Source organism: Apteryx mantelli, chromosome Z (genome assembly GCF_036417845.1).
Source record: "Apteryx mantelli isolate bAptMan1 chromosome Z, bAptMan1.hap1, whole genome shotgun sequence".
NCBI lineage: Eukaryota > Metazoa > Chordata > Aves > Apterygiformes > Apterygidae > Apteryx > Apteryx mantelli.
In genome coordinates this window covers 70,960,462-70,988,433 of record NC_090020.1, presented here as the reverse complement: position 1 = coordinate 70,988,433, position 27,972 = coordinate 70,960,462, and the positions used below count along the sequence as shown (strand labels likewise).

Below are 27,972 nucleotides of genomic sequence, written 5' to 3'. Positions count from 1 at the left end.
CCCTCGGCTTCCATCCTCAGTCAAAATTTAGAGGATAAAATACAAAAAATTATAACAACAAATAAACGGTTATAAAAGCATGCTGAAAAGGGTGATAGACAAATGGAAAAGATACTGACCATGATAAAAACTGAAAGATCAGGGCTTGGCAGTCATACTGTACATTTAGATTATTAACCAATAGCATATTAAAATCCATAATTTTTTTACAGAATTGATGTCCTAAATACGTATTTCAAAATCCATTGTAAAAAATATTGCATTGTAATAACAGTTACAGATTATTAAAATTACTGATTTGGCTTACAGAGAGGAAAACACCTACAGAGAAAAGTATTAACTCTTAATGTTACATATATTCTTAAAATTGTTGTTAAATAAAAGTTAATTAGCTATTTCATTAGTTCCTTGGAGGAAACAGTGGATACAAGCGACAATTGTGCATTAAGTGCAGAGAACTATCTTTATCTACTGCTTTGCTAATAAAGTTACATAAACGCTTGTAAATATCGAATGACTAAGAATGTAACCAGAGTGAACATGTAAGGGACTTGTAGCCTGAGTAGCAGCTAAGTATCACAGCATGTACATGGTTAAAGGTATACATTAATACAGGATCTAGTCCTGGTAAAGTTTCATTTACTTCAGTAACATTTTTCAAGTTATCAAATTTAACAAAAATTGATCTGTTGCTTCTAATATATACACAGAGGAGAATGAATAATTGTTCATTGAAACACAAAAATTGCTATGGTCTTGGGTTACTCGCTGGATCGCTTCCCTGATTCAGTTTCCTAGCCTTTAAAACGAGTATAGGAAGACCAGTCTGTCTTAGCAGCATATAAAGAGGAGTCATTCATATAATTTTTTACAAGCATCTTACATGTAGAGCACTATTTTTTAGGTAAAATTATGGTGTAGTGTCTAAGGAAGTGGATTCAGGTTTGTTTTTGAACAGCAACAAAAATTCCAAATTCAGCAATACCATCTAACAGTTTGATAGGTTTGGCTCGAGCCTTCTGACATTTCCTAGAAATGCTGGAACTTAGGTTGTTTGAAATTTAGTTTAACATGCAAAAATAGTTTTAAGTTTAAAAAAAGGTGTTCTGTGTTCTGCTTATATTTGCATCTATGGAATTGTTTTGAAATAGTGTGAATGGGGAAGATAAAAATTCTTGGATTTTTTTTATATATATACAATGAACATCAGATGAAATGTTCTAGAAATAAGTGAATCACAGCTGTGAAGAAACTATGAAGAATATCAGTTTGGTCAATCTTGGTAAACTTCTAGATGACTTCTCAGTGATAGAAAAGGTAAGTGAAGAAGGTAAAAAAACATTGAAATTACTATCTGTGAATACTTTGGCATGTTTTAATATGCTTTTCAGGTGAAAGTTTCTTCTAAGTGGTGTCTGTTTATTCTTATTGTGTCTTACAATACCAACTTTGTTTGGAAAGTAAGTGTCTGTACTGTCTGCTGGTGCTCAGAATGATTTAAGATGAGTGGTTATCCAAATGTCCTTGATTTTTATTGCTGCTTTGTGAAATAGCAAGTGAAAAATTATGCTGTTGTGCATTTAATGTTTGTGTGAAGGAGGATCTTGGATCATTTTTCATAGGTGAATGACAAGAGATTCCAGAAAACTACCATTTACATGTGGTCCATTAAAATGTGTTCTGTCTGCAGGAAAGATGTGTATTTCTTTTGTTATTCCTAATGAATACGTATTCCGCATGTGCCTGTTCAGTTTGATAAGCTTCAGACTTCCGTGTCCATAAATAGACAAAGATGTTTTATCTTTAGGCACTTAAAATTTCTAATAGTGAATCAGAATCTCTGTATGTATAGATGGAGTGGGTTAAAAGAAGCTAGGAGTAGCTCTGAATTCAGAAAGGTTAGTGCTGACATCTCAGAACTTGTGGATGTAAAATCAGATTTATAAAGACATCTAAGTTGCATAAGCATGCAAACTGACACTTTTTTTTGTTCAGAACCTTTAGATTCCCAGATTAAAATTTGTCTTAGAATGCCTGACTTGTTGAAATCTGTGGAGTCTGCTCAATAAGTGTTCTGTGGTAGAATTCTGATTTTTCAGGAAATATGTGCAAGTGTTTGCATCAGAAGCTGCTATTGGAGATACCAGTATTATGCAGCTTTGTTGTACTGTCCCTGCAGAAATTGTTCCTTATTCTAAAAAAAAAAAAAAAAAAAAAAAAAAAAAGTCATTACCATAGCAGGAGCATCTATTCTGATATTCCGTATGCATTGAGCTCCCTTTATTTTAAGAATATGTCAGTTCTTTAAAGATAGTTCCACTAAGAAAATCAGTGCTGTATTTCTTGTTTGATTAGACCTATTTTGGTTAGCTCTCTGGTGATTGATCCTGATCAGTAAATCCTTACCAGAGATAATACAGAAGGAGCACCTGAAAGAAATTTTGTGATTCTCATGGAAAAAATTATTACACCAGTCACTATTTACACACATTACTCAGTGCTCAACGAGGGCATTAATAACCTCTTATGCAAAGCAACAGAAAGAACTTTGCTGAGGATCGATCTAGACTGTGGACTTAAGAATTCAGAGGAAGCAACTGAATTAAAATGGGTTTAAGCAGTTTTGCAGATATATCTTCTACTTTGTGCCCTTCTGTAACATTTATTTAGTATATTTAATTTTGCAAGAGGAAGCCCAAAATTATATTATAGTCAATGTTGTATGTTCTGGATGGTAAATGTTTAATTATATATAGCACAGACTTTCAAGTCTAACTTTGTTCTTCTCTTCAGTGGAATTCCCAGAGTAGCAAGTAAAATAGGCTTGCAACTGTAGTGTTGTGTAAGTGTTTATATCAATTTAAAACTCAAGATTTAAAACTTATATAAAAAATTCTTAGTATAACATTAGTCTCTTACCAATTTTCTAGAAAATATCAGAAATTAATGAAGCAAATAACCTACTAGTTCTTCAGCTGGAAAAATCTAACATGTTGGTAAAATTAAGCCAATCAAAAGAGGATTCAGTAAAAGAAGGTAATTATTATTTTGAAAAATAGTCTGTTCTTTTCTTGTATTTAGGAAGTTCTGAGAAATATTTCCTTTATCTTTGGTAATCTGAAATACAAAAATAAAATAGCAAGGATCTAAGACACTTTGAAAAATAGTAATGCTTAGTTTTGGATAATGCAATGGAATCCACCTCATTTGCATAAAACATAAATTTAATCCACAAATAAATTTTGGGAGCAGAGTTAAAATAATTATTTTCTAGTCAAGGTTAGTGTCTCTCCACATTAATAGATTTTTTTATTTCATGTGGTATCTATGAAAGAAAAGCTTCCCTTCTGTATTTTCTTTCTGCTTTTTCCCTCTTAAATTGTTTTTGTTTGTGTTCTCTCCTTCTCCTGCTCCAAAGAAACAATCTTTTGGCAGGGGAGGAGGGAAAGGATCAGCTCAGCTTAGGACACCTAATGATGTTACTGTTCCCCAAAGTACACCCTTCCCGTCCATACAGGCATCTTGAGCATCGAGTGAACCACCACAGTTTGATGCAAGCATTTCTAGGCAGGCTAGTATCAGTAGTGTTTTAGCTTAAAATTCAAGCCTTTAACTTGTGGTTAACATTCGCAAGCAACTCAGATGTCTGTATAGGATGATAGAACCAACATTTGGGAACCATAAGGCCATCAGTGACATCGTCACATCCCAAGCTGAGCTGTTCTATTGCTATGAATATGACAAAATCTAATGTTATGTTTCATGTGGTTGCCAGAAGTGTTTTCTTCACTGAAAAAAAGGGCCAGGTGCATTCTTGGATGTGTGTTTTGCTGTCCTCTGAAAACATCAAAGTTTGAAAATGTCAAAGTTCCAAAACATCAAAGTTTGCCTGTAATTGGAGATGGGATGTCAGGCTTGTGGGACTGGTGCTCTGAGATGGTGTAAAAAAGTGTTTTCTTTTAGCTGCTTGTGTGATTTGGTTTATTTAAGGTCAATTTGATAGCCCAGTTTGGGGTTTGGAATACATTTTTCCCTGTACCATGCTGACAGGTGTATTGAAGTTCTAGTATTCCTCTTTTAATATAGGTCACTGAAATAATTTAACCTAAATCAATTCCGTGCCATTGTATTGGACTTTTGGTACTGGTGGAACCTGAGTCTTGTGTTCTCCCTAAGCATTTCTTTAACTTCTTGATGACTGAACAGCTGTAGTCTCTCCAAAGTGATTAGACTTTATATCTGTGTGAGATTCATCCCCTGTGATGCTAAGAGGTCAGATTAAACAATGTGACAGCCTGTTTGACTTTATATCATCATCAAGATTTTATCACAGTGGCACTTCCAATTCAGTTATACATAACACATATACATCACACAGTTCCTTCAAGCTTGAGTTCAATTAAACTGATATTGATCATTGTCGTAAGTTTATTCTATAGGATGTATTTCTCTTACTGTTAGTTTTAATGTGATCAGGGTTTTGGTCATACTTCTTTTACTTTGCATAACGGATGTCATTATGGTGCTAAAAAGTTATGGATGATATTAATAGCTTATCTAAATGTTAAGAGTATTCAAACTGTTTAATAGCAACTAAAGTTAAATAATGAAATGGCATTTGACTGTTTTTAATAGCTGGGGAATTTTAAGCCTCTAACTTGTAATAAAAAAATTGCCATGTAAGTGAGGAATTAAAGAGAAAACAGATTAAATGAACTTTTTTTTTTCTTTTTTAATATTTCTGTTCTGGAAATGTATCTTTTCAGATGACTGTTTAAAAAAAGAGGGAAATAATATATGGTACTTTACATAGATTATATGCTGTATATGTATATATGTATAAATATGTATATATAGTTCTGTGGTTTCTTATTCTTCTGTAGTTCGCAAGGTCACTGAAAAGTGTATCTTCTTACAAAACTTCAGTCTCAGACAAGTCAAACTGCTAAAGTTAGGAAACAGGGTAGGAATAAATTTAGTTTCACACGGAGTAAAGTTGCCAATGGCTTTCACTTACATCTTTGCTGGTACTTAAATTATTTAACATACTCGGAAATGAACTGGAAAAGCTATTGAAAAAATGAGTAAAGTTTGCTAGTGGTACTAATCTATTCAGTTATACCAAGAATCTCATGATACAGAATGACAGGGTGATAAAAAGATGAAATTCAGTAGAATGCATATAGGAGACATTGTATATGAACAGCAGCAGGCTCTAATTGGCAACTACTACCTAGGAAAGAGGTCTTCATGTCATTGTGGACAGTTCTCCAAAAATAACAGTGGTCAAAAAAGAAACAGGGAAACAAATATTATGTCCTTGTAGAAATCTGTGATGGGGATGGTTGCAAGGGTCAGCCAAGAGTCCCCGTTACCGAACAAGTCTATAGTGATGAGGCAGGTTGGAGGTCAAGACAGGAAGGTGAGTCAGGGTCAGAATCAGGTCCAGAAACAGTAACAGGGTCAGACATGGTCCAGTGATCACCAGCATGTCCATAGTGATGAGGCAGGTCTGAAATGAAGCCAGGAAGTCAGTCCATAGGTCACGATCGGGGTCTGGATCGACAGGGTACGTGGCCAGGCACAAGACATGGCTGCAACACAGCTGCAACATAGCTCAGTCCAGGCCAAGGGCAAGAGTCTCAACTTAAAAACATCTCCCAAGGGAAAGAGGGGCAGCCGTTTCTGAGTTGTCTTCCAGCTTTGTTGAAACAGCTTGTTTCAAGGTCGCCATCTGTACTCTTTCTAAGCTGGCCCTGAGCCCAGGCAGCCAAACCCTCAGGAAGGGGGTGGGGGAGGAAGCACTTAGCACCCTGGCAGGTATGGTAACAATTATGGAATATCTGAGGAAAGACATAGGTTGACTGATATTTTTCAGCTTAAACAGAAACAACAGAGTTGGGATATAACTGATAGCTGTAAAATTATGAGTGGTGTAGGGAAAGTGACTAAGGCATGATTATTCACTGTTCATTGTAATAAAATAAATAGATGGAAATCAAACTTCTTGATGGATAATCTTCTTTAAAGCAAACAAAAGGAGGAACTTTTTCCACACATTATAAAATGAAGTTTTTGAATCAATTGCCACAGGAGTTTGTGGATATCAAAAGTATAGATGAGTCCAAAAAGATGAGACAAATTCATGAAAAAAAACTTTATCAAGCTTGTTAAACACAAAGACAGTACCTCTCGCTCAGGTATTCCTTACTTGTGGTAATTGGAAGCTGAGAGGATATGTTAAGAGTAGCGTTTGTCCAGGTTTTTTTATTCCTTCCTGAGGCACCTACTGCTGGGTATTATGAAATGTGGTAGTGAACTGGATGGAAATCTGGACTGACCCATTAGAACCATTTGTTTTTCAGTCAAGCACAGAACACAATGCAGGACAGTTATTCAGAAACAGATCAAGATGTTTTATTATTGATGAAAACAAGAGGGGGGTTTTTGTACAAAATAGACTTAAAAGAGGGAAAGGAAAAGGTGGACAAAAAGAAGAAATTATTTCTAGCATAAAACCAATGGGGAAAAAAAGACATAGAGCAGCAAATGTGAAAGTGAGAAGGCAGGAAGTCAGAGCAGCTGGGAAGACTGCAGAAAGGAGTGTGGAAGCAGAATGGACTAAAAACAGATGGAAGTCAGATGGGAGATTTGGGCTTTGTAAATGGAAAGTGGTGCCTCAGTTTGAGATAAGAACAAAATGATTTGAAGAGATAGTTATGTTGATATCATAACTGAGGAGAATGACCTCTGGAGCTGTTTTGAAACACATGATGGGGAAAAAAATGTGGAAGGCAGAGGGCCAAGCAGAAATACCACAGCAATCAGCATGAAATAGGAACCAGAGTTTTAGCAGCAGGGTTAGTCAGGAAAGAACAGATCTCAATAATATTCAAGTTGTAGTAGTTGTACAAGTTATTAAGAGTGTGGCTAGGGAGGCAGAACTGTTGGAAAGCAAGGATTCCGATCTAAGAAGTAAGAGAGATTGCAGAGCCGTTAATAGCAATAAAGAAAAAAAGGGAAAAGCAGAAACTTAGAACAATATGGTGTATCCAGCAGGTGATTCCGAAAGCCATTCGGTGTTAAGGAAGAAGAAGGTAAATGAGAGATGCCAAGGAAGCAGAATGTATTTAGAAATTAGTACAATTAATGGGGCTATTTTATTAGACTAATGTACCAATAAGGTATTCCAATAGAAGTCTAATATGCCAGAATACTTGAAGTGTTTATATAAGTAATCTTTTGAACTGCACTCATTTAATGGCAATCAGAGCATAGTTTCACAAACTGTCTTGGGCAGCAAATTGCTGTAATGTGCAGTAGATGCTGTCAGAGGAATCTTCAGATAAACAGTTACAGTGTTACTGGACATCACCAACATCTTTAATGTTAAAAATAGCTCATAAGGGCATTACAGTTTAAGTTATTATAAAATGGTACTACAGCATTTTGATTTTTCTTTCTAAAGTGGATAATGTTCTTCACACCTTCATCAAATTCACCTACATCATCTTTATTATTAAATCTATTGTGTTGTAGTAGTATACTCTTTTTCAGAATCAAAACACTAAAAGCGTTGTGTCAAGTAGTTTGATTCCTGCTTTGTAAAACATTTTTGAAAGTCAAAGCACTGTGGGTTAAAAAAGCTCTCCTTCTTTGATTGGGGAAATAGATCCTCAGGACTGGAGATGAAGTATGGGATCAAATATAGCATTGATACTTCCATTCTTTTTCTGACAACATTATCTTTCGGGACTCTTGTTATAAGAATGGCTTTATACAGTGATCCTGCCAACTTGGAAAAGAAGATATCTCCTAGCCTCATGTTCCAAACCACTTCCCAGAATCCAATCCAGCCACACTTCTCAAGCATATCGTTTGAAGAGTCAGTACAAAGGCAGCTGAAATTGCTAGGTTTGGACAATTGCATCAACGTCATGATCACCAATATCAACATGCATTCTTAATATTCAGTTCATCATATTACAAATTTGAAACAAGAGCAAATGTATTTGTAGGGTAAGTAAACAATTCAGTCTTAGAATGTAAGGCTTAATAGTAGACCACAAAGAGACTCATAGAACGACTAAGGAAAAAGCACAAGAGACCACCTACTGGTGAATGGTTCACATATGATTCCAAACATGCTGCTTACAGCAGAGGAGCAAAGAGAAGGAGCATTAGGGAAGGGAGGTTCTTGTTCCATCTGCCCTAAAGGATTCGTGGCTGCTAGTGGTGGTGGTGTGGAGCAAGTGTAACTTTATTCCAGCTAAAGAACTTCTAGTAGGAGAAACAGCAACAGGGATAGCATTTCATGCCCCAAGAAATCTCTGTCAAGTATCAGTGAGAATCTGAGGGCTCCTTGATATCCTTCAGTTGCCAGAAGTTTATCTCAAGAACTGTTTAAGGTAACATAAAAGAAGAGTGGGAACTCTGAAGGAAATGCAAAGGAAAGAAAATGTATAAAACTCAAGGGAGAGAGGAGAGTGATACCCTTTAAACAAAACTAAAGGTAGAAAAGGTGAGAAAGCTGGGCAAGCGTATTCTGAAAGGTCGTGAATAAGCCTTGTTTTATCCTAATACATTCTTTGCTAAACAAAGGTCAGCTTCAGGACCACAGTTCTAGTTTGATGAAAAATCACTGCAGATCCACGTAAGACAGACAAAACTCTGGCATTCTTGTTCCTCCCCCGCCCCATCCCTGAACTTCTGTGGTGACCAAGTGAACTTTCCTGTTGCAGTAGACTCTTGTATCTGCTGTAATCTTTGAAAAGAAAGCAGTTGAATTACCCACAAAACACCTTATGGCTTTATTTTGACTAAATTAACACTTTGTTAGAATATGTTTGCTAATAGTTGATTCCTTCACTTTCTTGAAATATTTCTCATGGGAATTACTCTGTAGCAGTAGATCATGCTTCTAAGTAACCAAGATAGGGCAGACATATTGAATGTCACATTTTCATAGTATCTTCAGGATCATGTATTTGTAGAGGATGTTGACTTAGTGTGTTGAGTGTGTTTAAAAAATGGTTGATGTAATTTGCCCTATTTAAAAAGCCAATAGCTTCAAGTGTAAATGCAGATGGAAGAAACTGCAGTTAAGTTAGAAACATTAAACATGGAAAAAGATCAATTAGGCTGTTCAGTCTTTCTGCATGTAAGGGAGTATTCTTTACAGAAGAAGAACCACGCAGAATTCCTAACATGCTAATGCCATGTGATCTAGCAAAGCTGCAACAGTTTAGCACAGTTCTGCTTTTTCTTCCTTAATGTAGGCAAGTAAAACTCACTGTGGGTTCCCAGTAAATTTTACAGTCACGCCACTGTAGTAACGTAAGGAATTTGTCAAGATATATCCTTTAAAGATAATAAAAATAAGGAAATATTCTTGGGACTGGATATGTTTTGTCTGAAATGGCTTGCACTTAAAATGGCTGTGGTTCACTGTAAGACTAGCTGCTATTTCCATGTTTACCCAGATGCATTTCCAATTTCTGCTTAAATTTCAAGCATTTGAATTGATATCCATATGTTCTGAAAGGATAGAAAATTTGTAGTAGAACTAGTCAGTACAAACACTGTAAACTGTTTGGAAGAGTCACATTTTAAGAAAGTAGTCTTGATTTAGCTTCTGACCATAAATGGAAATGTGAAAATTTTTTCCAGCACAAACAGACCTACAGGAGAAAAAATCTGTATGGCACCCAAATAATGCACTGTTGAATGCATTGTGATTATTAGTAGAAGTGATAATAAAGAATAATCACTCTTTGGTGGCTTAATAGAGTGAGCCATTAAGTTCTTTAAATTACAGGGAGAGCTACTACTGCTGCCTGTGGTAAAGATTAACAGGTTTTCAGTTGATTATATCTCTGTCAAACTGTTTACAGTGCGAATTTCTATACCAGGTGTCTGTCTTGCACTGAATGCATGTAGTTTACACTTCAGCACAAACATGTCAGTGTTTTTTCCAAACCAGAGTAGAAAAAAAATCAGAAAAATTTTATTTTGATAGAACATCGTAAAGCTTCTTTTCAGAGAAGCTCTTGCCTCTCCATATTTTAGAGCAGACACGTAATATTTTTAGACATTTCTTGGTGTAAAGGATGTCTTTTGTGTTTTTTTTCATGGAAAACATTTCCTATTTGCCCAATTTTTCAATCCCCAGAATTATCTCTATTGTAAATTAAGATTTATCTCCGCATAATTAACATTCTCTGTGTACTGGGCATGCTAACTTGGAGCTTCAGCTTTTGAGCAGGATTTTTCTGCAAATTCTTTCGAGCTGGTGTGGTATCCAGTATAGAAACTGAGGGCAGGTAATGTTTCTGTGCTGTTAGTGCTCCCTCTACTGCTTCTTTGAAAGCATGGAACAGGAGAATGTGGCAGGCTGACAAATTCAGATGCATGAAAAGCGGGCTTGATGGAAAAACAGATTAAAGATCAAAAAAAAAAACAACTGGAAAACTTAATCTTGGGGCTGGGTTCTTAATTATTCTTGACTGCCTTATTTGTGATGTAGTCTTTAATTATATGATCTGCTGTTTTCAATAGAGCTTTGGTGTTAAGGGATGAGAAATTGTTATTTTGTGTACTTTATTTATTTTAGAAATTAAAAGCCATTTCAGAAATGCAGCGGTACTCCAGAAATTAAAAGGAAGGTTTTAAGAGCAGGCAACCTCAATTTTAGTGTTCTCAGTCTTTGAATGATTTGTAACTTAACTGGTAAGGTTACAAGGAACATAAGGCATATAAATACTATTTAATGAAAAGCAGATCTTACATTATTTCAGTTTTACAGATGGATTCTTACTGACATATGAATGTCAAAAAAGTCCCTCAATTGTAGATGTCCACTTTGAGACATAAAAGGTCTGATTTTTCAGGGTCAGTTATACTTTATACCATTTCATAGGTTTGGCATGCTTCTTGATTAGTAGTGACACATTTGCAGTATCTGGAAGCTCAGATCTTAAGGTGAGTATCCATAAAATGAGGAATAAGTGGTCAAGGACACTTTATTCTCGTCTTAATATGCCTTTAAGGATGTAATATCTTAAATATTCAGTGGCTTGCAGGACACTTAGTGGCACAGAATATGGACAGTGGCACACTGACACCATCTGCTGACGTGTAAGGTGGCCTGCAAGCATGAAAGTATTTACTGTTGGTTTAAGTGGCTTAGCAGTACCACAAAGAAATTGTTTGAGGGAGGCAGGGATAGAATCTGTTGCGCTGTGGTGTCAAACCCTTCCCTGTCCTACAACATCCTGTCTCACTCAAAATAAAATTCTGACTTTCTATAACTGAAATGACAGTGGTACTGATTTATCCCCAGATCACTGTCTTTATCCCTCCCCATTCTCTTCTTCTAGTTCATTCTGGGGAAGAATGGTGTATAACTATATGTAAAACTGAAACTAATTTGCAGCAGTCTTAAAATCAGTATTTAGCCAGCTTCTGCAAGATGTCCAAACAGATATACAAAAGGAAAATGTTTTCCTTGCTGTATTAAAAGTAGGGAAAGAATCTAATAAATTGCACAAATATTAAGAAATCGAACATTACATCTATCCCTAACATAATAGTTCTGAAATATGTATACATACTTTATTGAATCCTCACAGAAAAAATACACGTATAGCTTACAGTAATATTCAACCTTATAGTAATGGTTATGGTTTCTTGAAAAATCAGCATATTTTCGGAGGAAGTTGCTAAAGCAAGTTTTGTTGATGTTGCTTGCAGACATCAAAATACAAAGCCTGTTAGCTGAAACTTCATGTATAACAAATAATCTCAGGGTTTTTTTCTGCTTTGTTATATGTTTTTAGATGAGTTAAATCAGATTGATCAATTTTTCATCAATTTTTATTGTAATTAACTAATTAACGCATTATGTCATAGGTCACATATAGGATTAGAGTATTCTAATTTTACAGCTATTCACAAAAATGCTTAGCACTTTCTGAAAGAAAGCAAGCTAATATCCAACCACTGAAAATGTGTCTTCATCACTGATATTTTCAGCAACCTTGAATGACTAAAACATTGCTGTGGGCAATCCTCATTTAATGTAGGAAAGTAATGTCTATTGCCTTTAAATTTCCTTTACTAAAACATTTAGTTGTAGATAGCATTGTACAGCAAAGACCCCAGTGCTGCAATCTTCCTCCCTTCATAGATTGCTGAATTTAATGCGGATTTACAGAGCACTTTGATACACTGTCTGGAAACTCCCAAATCCATCTAGTAATATCTGACTTGTTACCATTTTTCAAGTCCCTATCCTATACACCATGTTCACAGAATCTTTAAAATAAACTATACTAATGCCTATACATGCCAAACATTTCCTGTTCGTATGGCCATTAACAAAATGTTCAGCAGCCTTTTCTCTTGCATACTATTGTCTTACCTGAAGTATATCTGCAAAAGGAGAGGCTTGGGATAATAACATTGTTAAATAAGCTAAATCTCAACTATGAAGTAACTTAAATGTTCTTTGTTTTATATGTACAATCTTAGGACAACACAACATATGGGGTTTTTATTTTTTTTCTAAAGTTTTGTGGTCTGTTAATAAAAGACTAGGAATCTTTAAGCTGAATTATGGAAGTGAGGTTTAAATCAGTATAGTCCATAATTTGTTCTTGCAAAAGATGGCCTTCTGCAAAGTTGTATGATAAATGAAATAAGGAGAGTGTCTTAGAAAAAAAAGAGAGAGCTGGTCATACTTGTGCAGAGATTCTTGAAGAAAGAATTTCAGTTATTTTTACAGTTGGCAAAGGAGTATATTGTTCCTACTATTCAAAGTATTGAAAATTCTTGGAAGACCAAGAAGATGGGTGTTTAAACTTCCGTTATAAAAAATGTATGTTATTCTCTTACGTTTTTTATTAGTTTTAAAAAACACTTAAACGTGGTGTTTATTATTTGTTTTTGATAGTTATAATGAATTCCAAAATGAAAATAATGAAATTATTCAAAAATACTGGATTTGTCATTTCTTTTAGAATGTACTGCTCTACAGAATGTGATAAATGGTCTAACACAAACTATTGAAAACCAATGTAACGTGAAAGGTAAAAACAAAAATCTTACATATACTGTACTGTAACTTAGAATGAGCAGGCATTTAAAAGTTTAATTTATATTTAATGCTTTTTTCAGAGAGGAAAACTCAGTGGCAGCCAATGAGAAAGGAAACAAATTGTATCTAAAATCAATCCTGCACATGTTTTAGTGGTCTATGTGTGTAATAAATGTCTGTTGCTATTATCCTTAGAATCCACTAGTAAAAGAGGTTCTAGCTCAGTGAGATTTTTAGTCAATAGCTGGGTTTTAATTTTAGTTCAATGTTGCACAGGAAATCTTATAAAAAGTGAGAAAGTTTTATTCGTTCTTTGGACTGTGGTCTAGTAAAGCATTTACTCATAGTTTTTACATGTTTAACTGCTTTATTAAATCAAAGTCTTAATCCTCAGCTGCTGTTGTAAAATTTTGTTATACATGAATACTTGACAAAGTCTCATTGCTATTTTAAAATAAAAATATATAAATATAATATAAATAATAAATAATATATATAATATATAAACATGTATTACATTTTTATACATAACATGAACCAAAGTATCTTCACCTTTAAAATGGGAAGTATGTGGCTGTTTTTAATAATCAGAATGATTTTTAATAATAAAAGCATTATCTGCTTTTTCTAAGTTCTGTCTTTGCAATGCTACTTTCCATTTAATAGCATATTTACCAATAATAGCATATTTACTATGACTATAGTCAGGCTGTGTAGGAGCCTACATGCATTTCCTGAGTTCATTTTTTGGGAAACAGGTACTTAAAAAGAAAGGGTTGCATCTCCTATTTGCAGGTGCCATAGACGTGATAATAATCTCTTAATTTCTGAACTAAAGAACTTTGCATCTAAGTTTTATTGACTGAATCAGTTATCAGAAGGCTAAAAATCAATCAAAGTAGTAATATTGGGCAAATATTATGATTAAACTATAAATTTTCTGTTTAAAAAAATGGCGACTAAAATTACATAACTGTAAATGAAGATTATCATGTCTTCAAAATGTTAACAGTTTCTCAAAGTTTAGACAAGTCAAATGGAAGGGTTTTTTTTACTCATGTTAATAATACTGCTGAAATGTACTTTTTAGTGTCTCATACAGTTTGTTTTATTATTACATAGATGAAAATGAGAGACTGAAGGATAACATTCACATCTTGGAAGAGAAATTAAAGGCTCGTGAACAGGTCCGTCACAAATGGTCTTTCTTTAGGCAGAGGAATAAGGTGTCTCTTTCTCTATTGTAACAGTTCATATATTTTTAAACTCTTTGCTACTGATCACATTATTGTTGCACTTTTCCTGGAGTTCATCATGTGTACAAAGAGAAGTTGTTCTCACCAGTATCGATATGAGAATGTGTTGCAAGACTAAGAGGTCAGTTCCACTAGGTGCTGAGAACTCTGGCTCAATCCAAGTTGCACTTACTTTTAGCTGTATTAGCTTTAAATTCAGCTTCATAGGCTAGAAGCTAATCATTTGTCCAAAAGTGCAAATATATTTTTGATGTTCAAGATAACTGCTTTACTGCCAGAGAATCAAGAACCATTCTGAATTTTGTCTGTGGTTTCCTTGGGAGTGAATGCTATGAAAAGGATAGGCTGCTTGACTCATAACAAATTCCATCTAGCATCTCTCTCCTTTTCATCTGTTTCACTCCTTTTCGGAAGACAGATAACACCAGCGATGCTAGTCAGGAGTCACGTCAGTGCTCTGTGCTAAGATCGCACATTTGTTATCTATATAGAATTTGGAACACTCTTAATACTGATTTTCTTTGTCTGCATTAACACTAACTGTGAGTTGTTTATATTAAACTCATATACCGATAGAGCTGTTATCTTGACAGTTTGAGGATTAAATAAGTAAAGCCTTCAAAAGGATGAGAAAACCTACATTGTTAATCCTCAAATTGTGGTATACAAACTATGATTATATACGCGGTGGAGCCTCCCAGTGTTCTGAAGGCACTTACCTGATATATATACTATTACCACCAATCAGTAATTGCCTTTTTAAGTGCCTCTGAACTTTGCTCTGGTCAGTGACTGCCTACAGCAGAGGGCTTGGACAGGAGCTTTGGAGTAAGCACCTCTACACTGGCTACTACAGCCAGTAATTACTGCTTGGTAATTCTGGAGTATTTCTTAATGTATTATAGCAAGCTTATAATAGGTATGCTCAAACTCCCTTTTCTTGGATATCAGTGCCACCAGCATCACTACTGCTAATACCACTACCATTTCCATTGCTGCCAGTGAGAAGCTGTGAAATCCTTGATATAAGCAATAGTAACAAAATTACGTATTTTAAATGCAATTCACTGTTATACAGACTTTAGTCAAAATCTATGAAAGTGTAACTGTAGTCATTAACTAACTACAGCACTGGTTTGGGGAAAGGGCTATCACCTCTCCATTCACCCCTTTTTCCTAATAAGAGCAATTTCTAATTTTATTTTAACAGTACCGATAGCTGTAATACAATTTGTATCTGCTACTTTTTTCCATCTGTGGACTTCAGTCAGGTTGTGGAAGTAGTAACTGGACATTCTGAATTTACTAGAGCCAGAAAAAACAAATACTGAATTATAGAGAGTATTGTACGTTTTGACCAGAATGTTGTAGTTCACAGAAGACTTTCTAAGTAAGCACAGAAACCTGAAGATTTTTTATGAAGCTTTTTACATTCACAGGAATATAAACTTCAGATTGAGAAGCTTTTGATAGAAATTAAAAACAAAGAGGAAGACCACAAATTAGAAATCACACGATTGAATTGCGACATGGAAAAAAAAAGTAAGTTCTCTAAAGACTAAATGCTATGGAGCTGGGTAAATCATGTTGAAACCTATTCTAGGATAAATACAAGATATAGTTCAACTTCTTAATGGAAACATATGAGTGGAAAACATTTTCTACTTAAAGTACAAATGTAGTACTGACAAAACAAAGACCCATGAAAACTGTAAGTGAATAGAGTGTTTAACTGAATTTTATCGTAGCTCAAGAGTAGCCAGTTGCAGTGAGGAAATAGTACAGAAGGTGATCAGAAATTCCAAAACAGGTGGAACAATCCCAGGAACTGGGAACATGGGCCTAATAAAAATCTGGAGGAATGAAATTTTGAGTTAAGTGCTGGCTGGAAAATTGCATTTGAACTGTGAGATAGATTGTTTTTACGGGGTTCCAGCTATGCTCAGAAGAACAGGACTTCATATATTTTTGTAAATAAATAATACTGCAACAAGAAACACCTGATTCCAATATTAATTTTTTTCATTACTAATGTAACTTTCAAAAGTAGGAGTTTTTGGTTATCCACTTAACTCAAATAAAGGCTAACAAAGTCTTTGTTGAATGCGATGCCTCTTTAAAGAGACTCCATCATACTGTGATGGGACAGGGTCATTTCCATGTAGTTTTAAAACATGTTTTTTGTTTGACTGAAATTGTTTTCCTGTGAAGTACTCAAAGGCTGTTCAAGAAAGTCTTAATATTTGTGAAATGCTATTATTTTTTTTCCATCTAAGCCTGTTTATATTTTAATGATAATATTTTGTGTTATTATTACTGTTATTAGTTGAATTAATAGAAGTGGAATATAAAGAACAAATAGAGAAAAAAGAACTGGAAATAATAGAGTTAACTAGACAGCTGAAAACTCAAGATGAAGAGAAGCAAAATGAAATAATTAAACTGCAGATAGAGGTATGCATTATGAAGCTGAGTTAAAGATAATTGGACACTGGTAGACTTGGAATAAGATTTTGTGTAGTGAAGAATGGTGTAAATGGTACTTAATAGAGTAATTTGATGGAACCTAGGAAAACTTAAAAGCGATTGTCTGTACAAATGGCAGTGGCATGAACTCCCTTCCATAACCATATCTGAATAGCTTCTGCTCAGAAATAAGTTTTACCTGCTATATAGGGACACTGAAGTTTGCTGTATTCTTAAGTTAAATTATTTTGGAAATTTTGCCATCTATTTTTTAAGCTATAATGAAATGAAAGAAAATGTTTTCTACTTACTTCTTTTTAATTTCGTTAATGCTTGGAAGATACGGTTATTTATAAGCTTCAAGAGCTTAAAGACTTCTAATCCTGCAGAGCTTTGAGAGTCACAGAATTCAATGCGTGTTTCATGGCTTAGGTTTTAAGGCCACTCTCCTAATTACTGAAAAATTAAGGAAATACTTCAAACCTTTCACATTAAAAAAGAAATAAGGTGTGAAACTGTTTGGGCTGAGTTCCCCTTGGAACATGAAGGAAGGGTAATGGTTTCAAGGTTTTTTAGCATCCTCCCCATTCTCTCTTCCCACATATGTGGGACTGAGGAACCATCTTTGTTTTTTCAACATTGTTTAGCAGAGTTTTTGTTCATTTAACATTTCAGAAATACTTACGTATGGTAAATTGGCGTTATAATATTTTACATCAATTTTCTTTCTTTTTGAAATAATTTGAAGCATTGTTTTTAAAAATTTAACATGTAATTGCATTCTTCTTTTAAATAAACTTTCATAGTTTCATTGTCCTAGGATTAAATAGTAGATAAGCTTGCTATTACTATTTTTAGGTGCAAAAACATGGATAAAATATGAAAATTATGCTTGTGTTATTTAATATACTTTTTTTCCCCTTATTGGCTTATTAATGTTTTATCTTTTTCTGATTCTTTCAGTTCAATGCTAAATTAGCAAGAGTTCAGAATAAAACAGCAAAATCATTTTCAGATGTGTCTGTCTTGCCACAAAGTATCTATCGAAGGGTATGTGATTGAATAGCCTACAGTCTGCAACTATATTGTTACAATCTCTTTCAAATAGCAGTTCCCTAGGTTTTTATTGTTTGATTTGCTCTGCAACAAAAATTTGGAAGAAAAAAGTGTTCCATGTCTGACGGGGTCCATATCATTTACTTTTCCAACACTTCCCTCCCACCTCTTGACAACTAATTTAATGTCTTTTCACGCTGTTCTTCATATAGATGCAGTTCAGCTTAATAACTTTGACATCAGCAACAACAAAAGCCCACGTCAAGTGGTTCTTGTATAGAATTGTTAACTTGTGAACTTGAGATACAACTGACATCAGTGACTGTGATATAAATTATGTATGTGCACTATTTTTTGGTAGGCTGGGGACTTTGGGATGTCACACAAATAGGATTCTGGGGAAGTCATCTTTGTAATACTGTGAAAAATATTGTTAGAATATTTTCATTAGCAACAGTGTATTGTATCAGTACATAATTCTACAAGATATTTAATAAGGAAGCATTTACTTGCATCTTTACAGAAGCTGCAGCATCTCCAGGAGGAAAAAAACAAGGAAATTGAAATTCTGCGTAACACCATAAGAGACTTGGAGCAACGTCTTAATAAAGGCCAGGACTCACACTTCAAACGGAAGCGTTTTTGAGAATATGTACTGCTGAAATACTTTGTCGTACAGTGAGAACTAGAAATAGTGTATCTCAAACTGTGCACTTCAAAAGTAAAAGCAAATACAAAGAAGTACTGAATCTATTTTTATTGAAAAACTCTCTTGTCAAATATTCCTTAAACGTACATTCTGTTCAGTATTACTTTCTTGCTATCCTCCATAAGAAGCTTCAGGTTTTGTAGGAGTAACAATTTCCCTGTCAAACCATCATTAATTATGGTGTATGCTCTCAAAGTGGTTTTCCTTTCTTGAACGTTCTCTTCTTTATCCAAGAATCTTTCAAACAACTTTATTTTCACTTCAACTTGGTTAATCAAAGTTAAAGAATGCTAAGTTACAACAGAAGTTATACAAATTTCAGTGGTATATTGCATTACTAATCAATACAGATCATCAAATTCAGCACTGTTATAAACAAAGATAAACGTTACATCAAGACTGAATATGGTCCCTACCCCACCACTTTTTTGGTACAGATACTGATCTGCATCAAGAGCTGTTAACACTGCTTCTCATTTTAGGCACAATCCTATTCATTTAGTGAGATTTTTACAAGCTGCAGCAGTGTGTATTATTGGACCCTGATACAGTATATAGCAATAGAAGATAAACATATAAAACTGTTAATTTAAAATAATGCAATTACTGCTTACATTTAAGATAAAAAGGTATTTTGGTATGTTGCTTAGGAATAAGCTTTTATTGTACCCAATTTGTATCCATAGGTTAGAAAAAAAACTTTTGAATATATTCCATGTTCTTTCTTAATAATAAAGTATGAATAAAATATCTTTTTTGGTCATCTTCTATTCTTGTTTGCTAGCATCAAACAGAAGCCCCTAGGTCATAGTTTATGCTCCTGTCCTCACAAATGCAAGCAGAATGTTAGAAGAAAAACAAGAAGGACAAATTATTCAAGAATGCAGACACCTTTCAACTACAACTGAAAAACAAACTATGGGTCATTAAATTGCTTTAAAATACGAAGTTTTTCATTGATGGGACTTGACAGGTTTTGTGTACGTCCAAGAACTCTGCTGTAAAACTCCAGTTGTTTGCAGTATTTACATATTAACTCCACACTCCTGTCACCTGTTGTAAGATAATTTTTTTTATTGTGGGGCAATAAAAACACTCGATCTGTTAATTTTTCCACTCTTACAATTAAATGAATTTAGACAGTGTTTTATGTTTAGTTTGTTTCTCAGGCTCAGTTTCCTGCCTTTTCCTGTCACTGTCAGGTGTCGGTAGCTTCACTTGCTCTTGCTGCTGATGACTGTCAGGCAGCTGAGAGCAGACGTCACTGTCAAGATTCAGTAACGTCCTCTGCTAACAGCTGGCCATGTCACCTGCAAGAATTCGGAAGTGCTCCGTGACACTGTCAAGTGACAGAATTCCCTAGCTCTTCAAACAAAAGGTGTCGACAATGTCAGCATCAGCTACTAGAAGTTGAGTCTGATGCTTTCTGCCAGTTTCAAGTTAACTGGTTTTTACAGTTGGTTTTTCCCTTTTTTCATAGCTTTTTATCTTGTGTAAGAAATTCTGCACCTTCTCCCTGAGGAAGAGTTTCTGCCTGTTCTTGACTACCTCTCTGATCATGTCTGTTACGGCCAAAAACTCTATGATGCCAACCGCTCTGAGAAGGACGTCGTCTTGGAGTTTCAGCAGGAGCTTGCTGGTTTGCGTTTTCAGAATGATGATTCCCCCCACGGTGATGGTGTCTGTGTCTGTGCAGGTGGTGTTGATGTGACTGTTGGCCAGTTGGTTTTGGTTCTACCTCTGCTAGCTTTTCATCTGCCTTTTTAGTGATGTTTTCACATATATCATCAATATCAGGTTCCTAGAAAATAAAAAGTTCAAATAAGGCATTGTACCTAATTAAACTAGTTGTAAATTTTATCATCTTTTTGATATTTTGGCAGTACCTGAAATCTAAGCAATGGATTATTTTAAATTATTTTTATAAATATTTTTGAAAGACTGATGCTATAATATGAAAGGTAGACAACAGCCTATACTTCCTTACAGAAAATATTTCAATTAGCTTTTCGGCTTCCAACAAGATCAAGAAAATACAAGGATGATGCAAAAAAGTTCTGTCTTTTGGAGCTCTTTAAGTCCACTCCAAAAGTATGTGGGTAGGGGGAAAGCAGAACAAATTGGTGCCAAGCAGGGAATCTTCAGCACCTTGTGAAGGGTCTTGCAGGAAAAAGGAAAACTAAGAAGAAAGATCTGCCTCCAAGATTTGTCTGTGAGGCTCGAGCTTTTGTATACCGCAGGTTATTGGGCTTAACTGCTGCTTTTTTCCTAGTTGTGCTCTTCAGGCACTTGAAGTATGTTGGTGGAGTAGCTATGAAAACAAGGCCATATTGATGAGAGATGGGGTTTTGGAGATTTTTCAGTAAAACTAGATAAAATATTTTACTTTACATACTAAATATTATTTCAAAAACATGAAGGACACCAAATTTGAGAAGGAAATTCTTCTCTTATCCAGCTACTGCATGTCATAGGTTCTTAATTCAAGGGAAGCACAGTAATTGAGCTGTAAAGGAAAAAAACGTGGGGAAAGTGAATGTGATTAATCAAGCTAGATGATTTCAACTATGAGTACCTGTATAAGCACTACAGACTGAATGTGAAATAGGCACACAGGCACTCTGAAATTCTTTCTAAATATCATATACGGTGTTTGACATCTGAATTCCTCTGAATCATCCCCTTTAAGACTGTCTCAGAAGTTTCTTTCTGCAAGTGCTACTTCACTGAAGAAAGGTAGGACTCTCAAAAGGTACCTTGTTTTATGGCATTACTGATAACTGCGCAGGGCTCCTAATGTAAACTCTTGGGGAATTAAAATTCAAATAATTTCTAATAAAAAGTTTTTTTATGCTAGGATCCCACATTTGACCCGCCTGTGGCCTACGTTCAGCTGGAAAACCGTATGATGGAAACTGAAACCATGGTGCTTCTGGCTGAACTTTCACAACTAGGTATGTACATTTTCTGATAACCTTCAAAGTAGTCCTGATGTTTAGTTATATTTTTAAAAGAGCTGCCCTTTTTTTATATAATGGAAACAATACTTTGTCATCTTGTATTACCACTTTTTTAAAGCAAGTATTGAATATTGTGTTTAAATATAAACTAAAAAGAATAGTAACTCAAACCAGCTCAGATTTGACTCCCAGGTCTTCTACAACTATACTAGTTGTTTAAGTACCTACCTGGCCCCCAAGTCTGGAATACTAAATGGTCGCTAAGTGTATGTAACTCCAGAAACTGAATAGCATCCAAGATTGGACTTAGATTTCTGAAAATTATTCACATTTCTATCAAGGGCAGGAATTTAGATAATCAGTCTGTTCTAAATAATCAGTTGATTCTAAATTAGATCTGCTTCATTTTGAAAAATACTTAAAAATTCTCTAGGAAGAGGCATGAAATGTTAGATTCTAAGTCATGTATTTTGGGATTAATCACATTGAAGTAATTCTTTTTAAATACTAGTCAAGTCCACTTTCCCTTCCTAGTGTGTACAGAATGAAATAAGAAAATACCGTATAAGAGCAATTTCCACACTTGTTTTCACAGTATGCAATCTTTATAGATTCTTCTACGTATTGGAAAGACAGGAAGGAGTAGGGCAGACCCAGATGATACACTAGACGGCCGCATCTAAGGAGAGAAAGAACTTCGTAGTTACGTATACATGCACATATATGTATAATTAAATCTCTTTTCTTCTCATCATATCTTATTTTATTCACCTTAATCCTCCCATACTATTACAGTCTTACAGAGACTGTTTCTGTCCAAGGAGTAAAAAGCAGTAAAAATCAGTATCTGCATTACACACTTCTGCCTGCTCAACTACATCAGTCAATAGGGTGAGGCCTGATTTCTTACTGACGTAATTCTCTTGACAGAAGCCTCCCATTTAGCAGCATTTAGACTACCAAAGGTACACTCTTTACATAGCTATTCTGCTAATGAGGACTGTTGTTTGCATAGTGGTACAAATAGCAGTATGGTTGCTGCATTAATGCAAGGAATATTTTAATGCAGCATAACACGTTTCTTGTTTGGGAGTGTGCATTGCGATGCATATTTATTAGCGATCTAATGTGCATGAGGGGATTTCAATGGTGCATCTTTGCCCTGTGTCTGTTCTGGAGTGTTCGGGTGTGCAGTGGAGTACACCACTGGTGCACTCAGAGCAGCTGAACAAAGGCGGCAGTTGTACACCAGGCACCACGTTAAGTACCCTACTTGCAATGTGGACAACAAGGTTCTCCAGCCATAGCTCTCTACATGGGTGCAGTGCGTGTCAAGGACCAGCAACTGGCACAAACTTCATTGCCAGTAAAGACACAGTAAGGACATATATTCCTTGAACTATAATGGATCGCAGCCAAACCAGCTGGTAGTGACACCCTATATGTCAATGTCACAGATTGGTTCAACCTTTTAAATTTTGTGGGCTAGTTGTCAGCTTTGAGGTCCCTTCGTGGGCTACATACAGCCTTGTTCCATTCATCTATCATGTGACAACAACTTTCCTCCCACATACTCAGGCATATTTGCTGCAGAAATATCCATTCCCACTCTAAAGATCATTGAAGTGTTAGCTGCAGCCCACAAGCCTAATTTATCTAATTTGTGCAATTTCTTCATAGTAGAAGAAAAAAAATTTTTTCTAATTCTTTATGAAACTTAATTATGCTTCAGTATGAACTGAGAATGTTCTTTACAGTAATATAATAATAATTAAGATGGACATGTTAGAAATGTAGGACTTGCTTATAAAATAATTTCCATCAAACCTGAAAAATTAGGACTTCAATTAAGCAATTGTTACTAGTTGTCCCAAAAGATAACGTCCCAGAATCTTATGATCAAAAAGCTAGGTTTTCTTCAAAGTTTTAAGTCTCACCTAAAAACTGTTTTTTCTATATGGAGACAGGAATGTTACATGACATTTTCAACCAGTTCTGGTTAAAATGTTTTCCTGAAAACTTAGGTAGCTTTTCTGGCTTGATTCTGTTTTCACATGCATCCATGTCATGAAGTTTTCAAAGAATAAAAACAGTGTAAGAATCACACTATCAAATTCTACTCTCAGTTTTATTAATATAAATCCATAGTAACTAAAAAGAAAATGTATTCATCCCAAACTTATCTAAACAAAAGCAGACTTTTGTTTTGTAGCTTCCTTCTTCCTGTAAAAGTGGAAGTTCTTTACACAGTGCAACTCAGAAGCTGATTATCATGTCTATGTTGTGCGGTAATTAGGTTATTTGCAAATTGATGAATTATAGTGAATTACAAAGCACTATTGTAAGTACATGCAAATATTTTCCCATTTTTATACACAGACCTGTCATAGATGAAAAAATCATCTTTGTTTCCATTTAAGGTAGTCCAGACATCAGCTTGCTGTTCGTCCTGCTGGTAGACAGTGATATAGTCTGAAACACTTTCTTTCAGTAGGTGAAATTTCCTGTGTGACTGAGTTCCCTGATGGTTGACAACCACATATGAAATATTGACCAGTCCTTCATTCTCTAACTTCACTCGCAGGTCCTCCAGTCTAACAGAGAATGTAAAGAAAGAAGATCATCAATCAACAGGGAATCATAAGATTCTTTTCCTTTGCAATATAAAAATGTTATTTTTGAATATATGCAGGCTTCCAGAGATCAATGATTTGCCTTATTCATCAAAAGCTAGTAAGTTCCATCCTGCTTTCATTAAAGTTGTTTCCTCCAAGTTTTAATGGATGCAAGTCTAAAACTATTAAAACAGATTCTTGCTGTTTGCTGTCACCATCAACTACATCGTCACTGAATCAGATCATACAATAGCTAGCAGTGCAGTGACATGTCATGGTTCCTGTCCTTTTAAGTAGAATACAGTATTAAATAAAGCAGACACATTTGTTTTCAGACTGATATTGGTGATATTTTTATTTCATTTTTTCTCTCCCCATATTTCTAACAGTTTATCTGATGTCTTTACTTAAATGTTCAGTTTTGGGTCATATAACTGGTAAAAGTATGCACAGAGTGAATACAGCAGGGAAGTGGATAACCAAGAAAGCAGACCTGCAGTTAAAAGGCTGATAATTCTCCCACTCTTCTTGACATGGCTATTTTCCATAATAACCAGAAAAGGGATATTATGGCCACTGGAACAAAAGGATGGCTATGGAATTTATGCATGAGCCAGCTGTTATTAATGTTCCCTAATACTAGAGTATGTACATCACAAAATCTTTTTCTTTGCTATGTAATACAGAAAGCTGCTTTCTTACTGTATAATGCTTTTCACTCATTTCATTTGTATCAGGGTCATTCTTTCCTACTGAATGGCTCTAGAAAACTTATTTTTTCAGTTTCAGAAAAACTAAAATTTCTTAATGATCTTGAATTTGAAAGATTCTTTCAAGTCTTTCTAAAATGCATGGAATCAAATCCAACTACCTTGAAGACCAACCACAAAACCCACTTTTGACTTGGAAGGAGACAGAGATTTACCACCAGTTTTTCAAAATCCAGTTCTGGAAAAACTTGCAAGGACTATTATAAAGTTATGCATCCTGTGGGGGGAGGAGGGTACTAAGATCTCATTACACTGATCAAAATCAAGCTGTATAACCAGCACTATCAATTTTTAAACCAAAGTTAATTTACAACCACTATATGAATCCAAGATAAAGGCTGTGAGCACCAATGTCTCAGGTCTTTTATAAAAATATCTCACTAATAGTTCCCTTGAACGCCTCATATATTTTCTGCAAGGCCACTCTTTACCATATCTTCTGGAGTTTTCTTCTTTGAACAGGGGCTAGGAAAGTACATTAAAAATGCGTATTTGATTTGCCTTTTCCCCTACAGATCTTATATAAAGATTATGTGATTTAAGGTATGTGTTTATATGAAGCATTAGTAAAATGTAAGGATCTCTGTTTCAGAAGTTTCTGTTCATGTCAGAGAATTATGATGTTTCCTGGCTTCAGCATCTTTGCTACATTAATAATCTATTGTTACCTGAAGTATAGCTCTTGAGGAACTGTTTCTGTTGGACTTTTGTGTGTTTTGGTTTTCATTAATATCAAGTTGATAGTATTTTTACATAGTAACTACAATCTGGAAAAGATAATCTGTCAGTGAGTCCTAAGCCAACAGCTGAAGAATCTGAACCACTGGCACAAAATGTTCCCGCTGGTAATTAACCTGGTCACCAGGGCCAGGTCACACGTTCTAGCAGGTACGTTGGCATTTGAGGAAGCTATAGTTCATTGAGTTTATCTGCAGCTGGATGCGTACGTTATCCTCACATGGCTTAAAAATTGACCAGTCATGTTTTCAGTGACAAAAACTGGGAAAGAGATTTATGCTTACCTGGAGGCCTGCAGCAGGCACAAGTATCAGCTAGCTTGGAGGAGAGCTACCACTGTCACTGACCCCCTAGAGTCCAGCATTGGATTCTCCTCCCCAATATGCCATTCTGGGGGCTCTTTGCAGTTCTGGATCTCTGCCCCTCCTCCTGGGAGGAGGCAGAGACTCAGAACTAGCCCCAGCCCTGCCCACATGGCTGGGCTTTATCTGAAAAGAGAGAAAATAAAGAGAGATCAATGCTTAAGGAAAGTTTAGATGCTGAAATTCCCATAACAAAACACAGCAGGATATTGGATCCATTCAGTTTAAATATACAGTAAGGATACATTTGAGCAATACGTTTACTGCTTGGTCATATTTCTTAGATTTTTCAATGGAGTTTCCCTATAATAAATAAATTAAATTTTTGTTATGTGTAAACAGCTGAAGAAGTACAAAATAAGGGGATTTTCTTTTAATGCAACTAAAAAAACTAGGTTGTTCCTTGCTTTTTGTAATATTTCAGTTTTTAACATTTCAGTGTTTTTAAAGTGACCTCATTTCTTGTGCTTTTAAGTCAGTGGTGCTGAGACAGTTTACACCAGTAACAATCTAGACCAGTCCAGTCCAGATTCTAGGCTGATTCCAGTCCAGTGCAGCACAATTCCACTGACTTTAAAGTAGCTACACCAACAGTATGTTTTGGTACATAGAAAATGTTATATAACCTGGCAAGAAAAAAAAAAAAGACAAAGATTTTTACAAGCCAGTTTGTAGCATTTTGGTGCCATTCAGAAAAATCTCTTAAGAATGCAGACACTAGATACAATTCTGCAAAAACAGGAAATCAAAACTCAGTTTCAGGATTTCCCAGATTTTACAAAATCTTCTGCCCACACTGAGTCCTTTTGATGTTTATGAGAATCAAAAAATACAAAAAATTCTGTAATTATCCTTTTATTCCAATTACATAATAATTTTGGCTTAGTATGTTCAGAAAATGCCTATTATTGAGAAATGAAACTTAAAAACTGCTCTCCAACCTGCCCTAGGTTGTGGGATTCTACAGTTCCACCATTCACATCAGATTCTGGCAGTAAACACAGAATATTTTGGAAACACTAAGTTCTGATAAATAATATGTTTTTCATCAATCTTGTCATATTCCAATAAAATAAAACATGTTAATTACTGATCTTTTAAAGCAAGAGCCAGCTGCTACAAATCCAACCTAATTTGTAAAATCCTGCTTTCCCTAATGTTTCTTTCCTGCAGTTCTACCAAAAGCATTTTAGGTACAGTACTTTGAGGATGAAATTATGGCCCAACTGGTATCTGTAGGGCCATTTTTTTACTCTTTCTGTACCCCTGGAAAACTGCCTGCCCTTCCTCCATTGCAAAGGCACAAAGTGCCTAAGCCACGCTGAGATTCTTCCATACTTTTATAGCCTTCTGCAGCACTGACGGACAAAGGCCAGCAACAGCTGTCTGGCTCTGCGAACAGCATGAGAGTTATGTTCGGAGTTGCACTTCCCTCAGCATCGCAACTTTTTACTTGGTTTCCAATGGAAATTTCCACAGTCTGTCTTTACAGCCAAAGAAACAAGCACAGTCTGCCAAATCTTAAGTCGTGAAGCTCTTTCACAGCAAGAACACCACACTTACTTACCCTTTCCTCCCCCCTCTCCTTGGCGGCTCTGTTTGGCTGTGCGCTGCAGAAGAAAACAGCGCGGGGAGAAGGGCTGTGGTATTTATACGGCTCTTGTTTATCTCACTTTGCAGATACAGTTCAAAGTTCAGGGAGCTCATTGGAAACGACCTTGCAAGCGAAGCAAACCCCGTTAGCGAAAGCAGCCAAAATGTTTCTTGGTTAACTAATTCCAACTGGCAACCATTTATCATGCAGCGTGGCAAGATATTTTTGATATAATGACTTAGAATATTGGGCTATGCAGTTTGCCAGTCACCCCAGTAAGCTGGAGGTAGTGGTACAGCCAGAGGAGGGGGGTGGGCCAAACTGTCATTCTTGTCTGAACACGGTGGTAA

General features: G+C 35.4%; 2 protein-coding genes across 2 annotated transcripts; one reads left to right on the top strand and one right to left on the bottom strand.

Annotated features, from left to right (window-relative positions):
- The first annotated feature begins 1,236 nt into the window (after positions 1-1,236).
- On the top strand, positions 1,237-18,535 carry CCDC152 (coiled-coil domain containing 152). Its single transcript, XM_067315802.1, has 8 exons — positions 1,237-1,317; positions 2,931-3,036; positions 13,020-13,088; positions 14,219-14,283; positions 15,792-15,894; positions 16,679-16,806; positions 17,782-17,868; positions 18,398-18,535. Exons 1-8 carry the CDS (start codon positions 1,255-1,257, stop codon positions 18,518-18,520), a joined length of 744 nt encoding a protein of 247 aa, XP_067171903.1. The 5' UTR covers positions 1,237-1,254; the 3' UTR covers positions 18,521-18,535.
- An 81-nt stretch (positions 18,536-18,616) lies between these two features.
- Positions 18,617-27,684, bottom strand: SELENOP (selenoprotein P). Its single transcript, XM_013961087.2, is given in 5 exon segments — positions 18,617-20,384; positions 22,105-22,222; positions 23,925-24,137; positions 25,951-26,154; positions 27,596-27,684. Coding segments are annotated over 4 exon segments (933 nt in total). The 5' UTR covers positions 26,142-26,154; positions 27,596-27,684; the 3' UTR covers positions 18,617-19,973.
- Between the last annotated feature and the right edge of the window lie 288 nt (positions 27,685-27,972).

What these genes read in the sequence shown, in the direction of transcription:
- CCDC152 (XM_067315802.1), top strand. Translation starts at nt 1,255, where the DNA reads ATGAAGAATATCAGTTTGGTCAATCTTGGTAAACTTCTAGATGACTTC. An exon ending in AATTAAAGGCTCGTGAACAG is followed by an intron (nt 14,284 to 15,791) that starts GTCCGTCACAAA and finishes TTACATTCACAG; the next exon opens with GAATATAAACTTCAGATTGA. An exon ending in CACAAAGTATCTATCGAAGG is followed by an intron (nt 17,869 to 18,397) that starts GTATGTGATTGA and finishes GCATCTTTACAG; the next exon opens with AAGCTGCAGCATCTCCAGGA.